General features: G+C 36.8%; 1 protein-coding gene across 1 annotated transcript in view; it reads right to left on the bottom strand.

Moving 5' to 3' along the window:
• TOPBP1 (topoisomerase (DNA) II binding protein 1) overlaps window positions 1-5,230 on the bottom strand; it is a 23,894-nt gene extending 18,664 nt beyond the window's left edge. Inside the window, exons 1-7 of the mRNA XM_009587504.1 lie at window positions 5,115-5,230; window positions 4,423-4,557; window positions 3,699-3,842; window positions 2,707-2,888; window positions 2,382-2,575; window positions 1,756-1,935; window positions 544-727 (exon numbers count right to left, since the gene is read on the bottom strand). Of these exons, the coding sequence (XP_009585799.1) occupies window positions 544-727; window positions 1,756-1,935; window positions 2,382-2,575; window positions 2,707-2,888; window positions 3,699-3,842; window positions 4,423-4,557; window positions 5,115-5,195 (1,100 nt within the window). The 5' untranslated portion in view covers window positions 5,196-5,230. The remainder of the gene's footprint in view (window positions 1-543; window positions 728-1,755; window positions 1,936-2,381; window positions 2,576-2,706; window positions 2,889-3,698; window positions 3,843-4,422; window positions 4,558-5,114) is intronic.
• Window positions 5,231-5,334: the final 104 nt, after the last annotated feature.

The following is a 5,334-nucleotide window of genomic DNA, read 5'->3' as shown; positions in this document are numbered from 1 at the left end:
AGAAATGAAGCAAAAAAAAAGCTTTTAAAAAAAAAAAAAAAAAAGTAAAAAGAGAAGAAAAAAATAAAGTAGAATATTTTGGTACAATTTATTTTGACTGCTGTAGAACACAGAAACTGGTAGCGCAGCTTCTGAGAAGCAGCAAAAAGTTAAGCATTTAGAATTGGATCAATTTATCTTTGCAAATTAATCTAGCAAAACTTCAATATTTACTAATGGAATTAACCCCCAGCCAAAGTCATACAACCAAAAAAACCCCCAAAACCCCACCCAAAACCACACACCGATTCTAGAACTCATTCAGTATAGTATTTAAATATATGTCTATAAATATATAATTTTATATTTATACTACATATTTAATACAATTATAGACACACACACACATATATGCAGACACACACGCAAGCGACGGCATGTGGACACAAAATAAATCTGGCATTTGCTACTGACCATGGAAACAACAATTTACTCAAGTAGCAATTGCCAGTGCTTCAACCTAGTTGCTTCCACAGGGTTAAGACTGAACGTTTCAAAGTATACATTGTTAAACATACTCGACACCCATCTAACAAATCTTCAGGGGCTTGAAAAGAACTTATATCCAAGTTTTCCAGCTCATCAGGAAGAGGATCCAGTCTGCTGCTCGTAGCAGAACTGCATGCAGTTTCATTAACACCACTCAAATTGATATTGGAAATGTGGCTGACGTCCGAAAGGGTATAATCTTTAAATAAAATTCAAATTAAAAAAAATGCATTAGTTTTGGCTCATTTCTCTCTGCTGCTTCACTAAACAAAGTACAAAACTGCCACATATGATTTTGTTGTGCTAGGAGGAAATGTAAAGTCTGAATAATAAGAAATACTAGGTAATACTTGGCTAAACCAAGGGTTTTATATACACGCAGATTGAGTATGGTCTTACTAGCAAGAGTGGTTATGCACCTTCTGCTTATTCCTAAAGGGATGTCACCTATGAGATAGCAGCCAACAAGACCGGTTTTCAAAGCTTTTATTCCAGTTTCATGGCCACCTATTAGAAATACTCTTACAAATAGACAGGCCTCACTGTAGTAAATGGAAATCAACATGAAGCTCAGTGATTTAAGAGAGTTATATGCAGTTTCCATAATACCTAATTTGAATTCCCAGTGCTCTGTTGCTAGTGCTAACCCAGTGCTCCCATTCAGTCATTTCCTGAAGTACTGGTCAGTAACAGGTGTTTGGAAAGACACATTTAAAGCTGGCTGTGTATTTCATGCTATCATGTTTGTTTACAACATGCTTTTAACTTTCCTGCTGTTAATACCATGGAGTAAGTAAAAACAAATATATGAAGGAAAAAAAAAAGAAAAAAATAATTAAATAAAAAAAAAAAAAAATCAGCATTTGTTTTCGCCCTAAGAATAGTGTAAGATTAAAGTCATAACAGACGCTTGCTTTAAACTACGAACGTATGAACTTTTTTAGGACTTAAGAGATATACACCATTGATTCTTAAGTAGACAATCACACACCCCACTCAAGTTTACTTTTTAAACAATTGATCACATGTCTCAAGTCTACACATGTTGGAATATTCAATGTGCACAAAAGTAATCTGTTGTGTTTTAAACACAAGCAGAATCAGAACCCAAACTGTCAAACCAGCATTGCAAAAGCAAGCAGCACCCTATGAATTTGAAACAGTTCTTCCTCCTTGCTACAAATGTTTGCTTCCTTACTTTAATATATTTTAAAAGGTCTTACTCACTATCGGGCTTGCTGGCATGATTCGTAGGTGTTGATGTACTGGGTGTATTACTCAGTTTTGATCCAGCTTCTACTTTATATATTGTCTCATCCTGACAGAAGCCTTTCTTAATGCTGTCAGAAAACCACTGCACAGACACACAGTGCACATTCCATTTTTTGGCACATTCATACTTCTGACCTTTCCAAAGTAAGCAAAATAAAAAACACAAGTTACTACAAGGCTAATGCTTCAAACAGTGATCGCTGAAAGATGGTTGGACATTAAGAAAATTTAAAAATTCAAATAACTGATTTCAGTGTGCAAGTTTTGTTATTCTGGACTCTTCTGATAAGCTGCTTATTTATTCTCCAAATAAAGTTAGAGCAAAAAATCTCATTGATGGCTAGCTCATGGGTACAGTATGACCATCTGGGTCTCTGGTTTTTTCCTCTTTTGCTCTAAAGGCATGAGAAAGAGAACAAAGTAAGGGTGCCGTGTTACTCTTCCCATCAACAGTAATTCCCTGAACAGTAGTAAGAGCAACACTGAAGCAGACACAGAGACAGTTCAAACTCTTACGCTTGTGCATATTTACACTACTTCAACTCAAGAAGTGAAAATAATATTAACTCTGTCAGTTCTACCTTTTGGCTCTTGAACTATGAGGTGAGTACATTCATTCATCTTGAGCTGCCCCGTATATTGCCCACCGTGTTCAGCAGTGAGGCGCTGGACTTCTTTCCTGTCTGAACTACTTAAGCCAGTTACGCAAATTGTACAGCCAAGGAACAGAGGACAAGCATAGTCTTCCATGTTAACATCAGTGTATCTCATTATGCTAAAGGAATGAAAGAAAGAAAAAAGAAATAAAATATTTTTTGTTCCAAGTAAAATCAACCAGAAAGTCTGTATCACCATAAGAATTACCAGTCCCCAAAACAAAAACAGTTTTGTTTTGTTTTTTTATACCTTTGCTGAGACTTATCCCACAGTGTCTTAACCCAAGAGGGAAGCAAAATAGGTTTTTTCAGAGAAGCAGCTACTAAGTATTTCTTGCTGCCAACTTCTCCAGCTATAAGATGAGTTACTGACACATTGAGGTCTCTGTACACACGTCCACCCATCATCTGCACATATTTATGAACTTCTTCCTGGGTGGGGAAAAAAAATTATAGAAAATTATCAAGAAAAAAGAAAGAACCTACATCACACTCATCACACCTTAAAAAACAAGATCATGGATTTCAATTGTCCATGGTTCCTCCTAAAAAACTGTTCAAAAATACAAAATGGATATATACGGAAGCCATAAAAAACATCAAATATAATTGCCATTTTATTTGTATTTATGATAAGCTGAACATAATTATGTACCCTTAAGAAAAATACTACAGTCATACTATGAGTAAAATTTTACGGATGGTTGACATTTTAGGTAGTATAAATTAGAAAGAGATATCGGAATAAATTAAAATTAAACTTCTTAGATAAACTATTTAAACCATAGCTGACTGGGTATTAAATCTTTACCATGTAGTTTTGAGTAACCAGAAATAGAGCATGTTGTCTGTAGCATTATAGTCGCAGACAAACTAGCAAGATAAGCAATCCATCTGATCAGTTAACAGAAATCCCCAAAACATACATTCACTCCCTTATTAATACAGCTGAAATCTTACACGATTATATATGTATATGCTTATGTAATATATACATGTGCATGCATAGATACACCACTACATACACATTTATATGCTATATATACTTGTAAGACTCCCTCTTTTTCCATACAACTCTCTACATAAACTATACATAGTTTACAAACTATAGAAAGACTAGATATATCTAGACACAGGCATAGTTAGACCTATATATAGTATGACTGCTGCCTTAGTAATGAGCCATCTGAAGCAAATGTCAACGATAATCAGCTAAACAATCCATTTTGTACAATGCATTACCCTAACATCTTTTTCAAGGCTGGTACAGGATACTATTACATCGGCCATGGTCATATTGTACACAGGATACTCAGCTCTTGGGACACATCGCTGGGACTGCATACAGTACAGGACTACCTGTGGTCCAACAATTCTACAACCAAGCTGCAATAAAATAACAGGGAAAAAAAAAAAATTAGCAGAAGGTACACTGGTATAAGGAAGGCTTTCCTTGTCCCTAAATCCTGAGGAAGGCAGGGCCCTTGGTCTGTCCTCCTCCTCTAGCATCTCCAGGTAGTTGACAGTTTTGCTTTTACTTTCAGCTGTGGATTTTCAGTACTATCCTTGTAGGTCTTCTGGCCTCAGGAAAAGCAGCAGATGCTATAGATAACATGCCAGAGAATTCCAGCTAGCCTATCTTTGTCTGCTGGACAATTCCTTGCAGGTCAAACAAAATCATGTTACTCAGGAGGTAAAAAAGTGTGAGAGCCTGCTTAGCGACTCTAGTAGACTCGGAATTGATCATACTATTTATTTTTCCACGTGCTTCAAAATAATCCTTATGCTTTGCTAGTCATCTTCTTCCCTAAATACAGAATGCAGTGAAGTTTTAAAGATTTTACGGTGAATACTTCATACTGCTATATTCAGTGCAAAAAGGGAGAACGTACAGAGTGTAAGTATGGACACGAGTGCTTCTAGAAAAGAAAGAATATAGCTAGAAGTAGGTTGATGGGTAGCATACCTTTTTGAGATGATTGAAAACAACTCCTCTAAAAGGATCACAAATGTAAAGCGATTTATCATTTTCTTTTATATTGAGTGCTGTTTCTTCTTCAAGGATCTGGAGATGTTCTTCTGACTGAAATTCTTTTATAGACTGCAGGTAAACAGTGCATACAACAACACGTATTTAATTAACAAATCACAAATAGCCAATCCTGTGGAAACTACACAAGTACATCTACTTGAAACAGCTCACAACAAAGCAACCATGCAAGAGTATATTGGCAGAAGAAAATACCTCACGGGTGTCCCCCTCATTCCCCCAAGTCTTCACAATACTCAGACTTAAACGTTCATCATACAAACTTTCAGGACCTGATCCTGCCACTTAGTGCCTTTAGCTCCCACTAGTCTCTCAAGGTGGAAAATAATCCACGGTGTCCTTCCTAAGTTTGCTTAGTGCTTAAATGAGTGACCACCACCCAGACCTTCCAAGCTACATGTCACTTCACTAAATGTCAAGAGGTTTTGAAATTATAATTATTTCTTGTTCAAGAACTAATTTCTTCAACAAGATTTTTCTTGTTCAACAAGCTTTATTAAACACTAGACACCTCTATTACAGAAATAGCTTTATCTAAGTCAACCACAGAAATCATTTAATTAGATAATTCACCAAGCTCACTGAGAAAGGTGATCAAACCTACTTACCTCAAGAGCTTTAAAAAAATACTCCGAGTTCCCAGAAGACTTTATGAATTTCACAAAAAATGGCTCCTTACTACCTTTCATCCTTTAACTGAGAAGCAAAACCCAGTAAGCGACCCGACACTTTCGGCGTAGCCCGGAACCGCGCAGTGACGTGACGGGCCGCACCGCCCACCTCCAGGAGCTGCGGAACCCCCCTCGTCCCTGCCCCTGCCCCCCCGAC

Source organism: Fulmarus glacialis, unplaced genomic scaffold (genome assembly GCF_000690835.1).
Source record: "Fulmarus glacialis isolate BGI_N327 unplaced genomic scaffold, ASM69083v1 scaffold16871, whole genome shotgun sequence".
NCBI classification, from domain to species: domain Eukaryota; kingdom Metazoa; phylum Chordata; class Aves; order Procellariiformes; family Procellariidae; genus Fulmarus; species Fulmarus glacialis.
The sequence above is the reverse complement of the archived record's forward strand: the minus strand, read 5'-3'. Positions and strand labels throughout refer to the sequence as shown.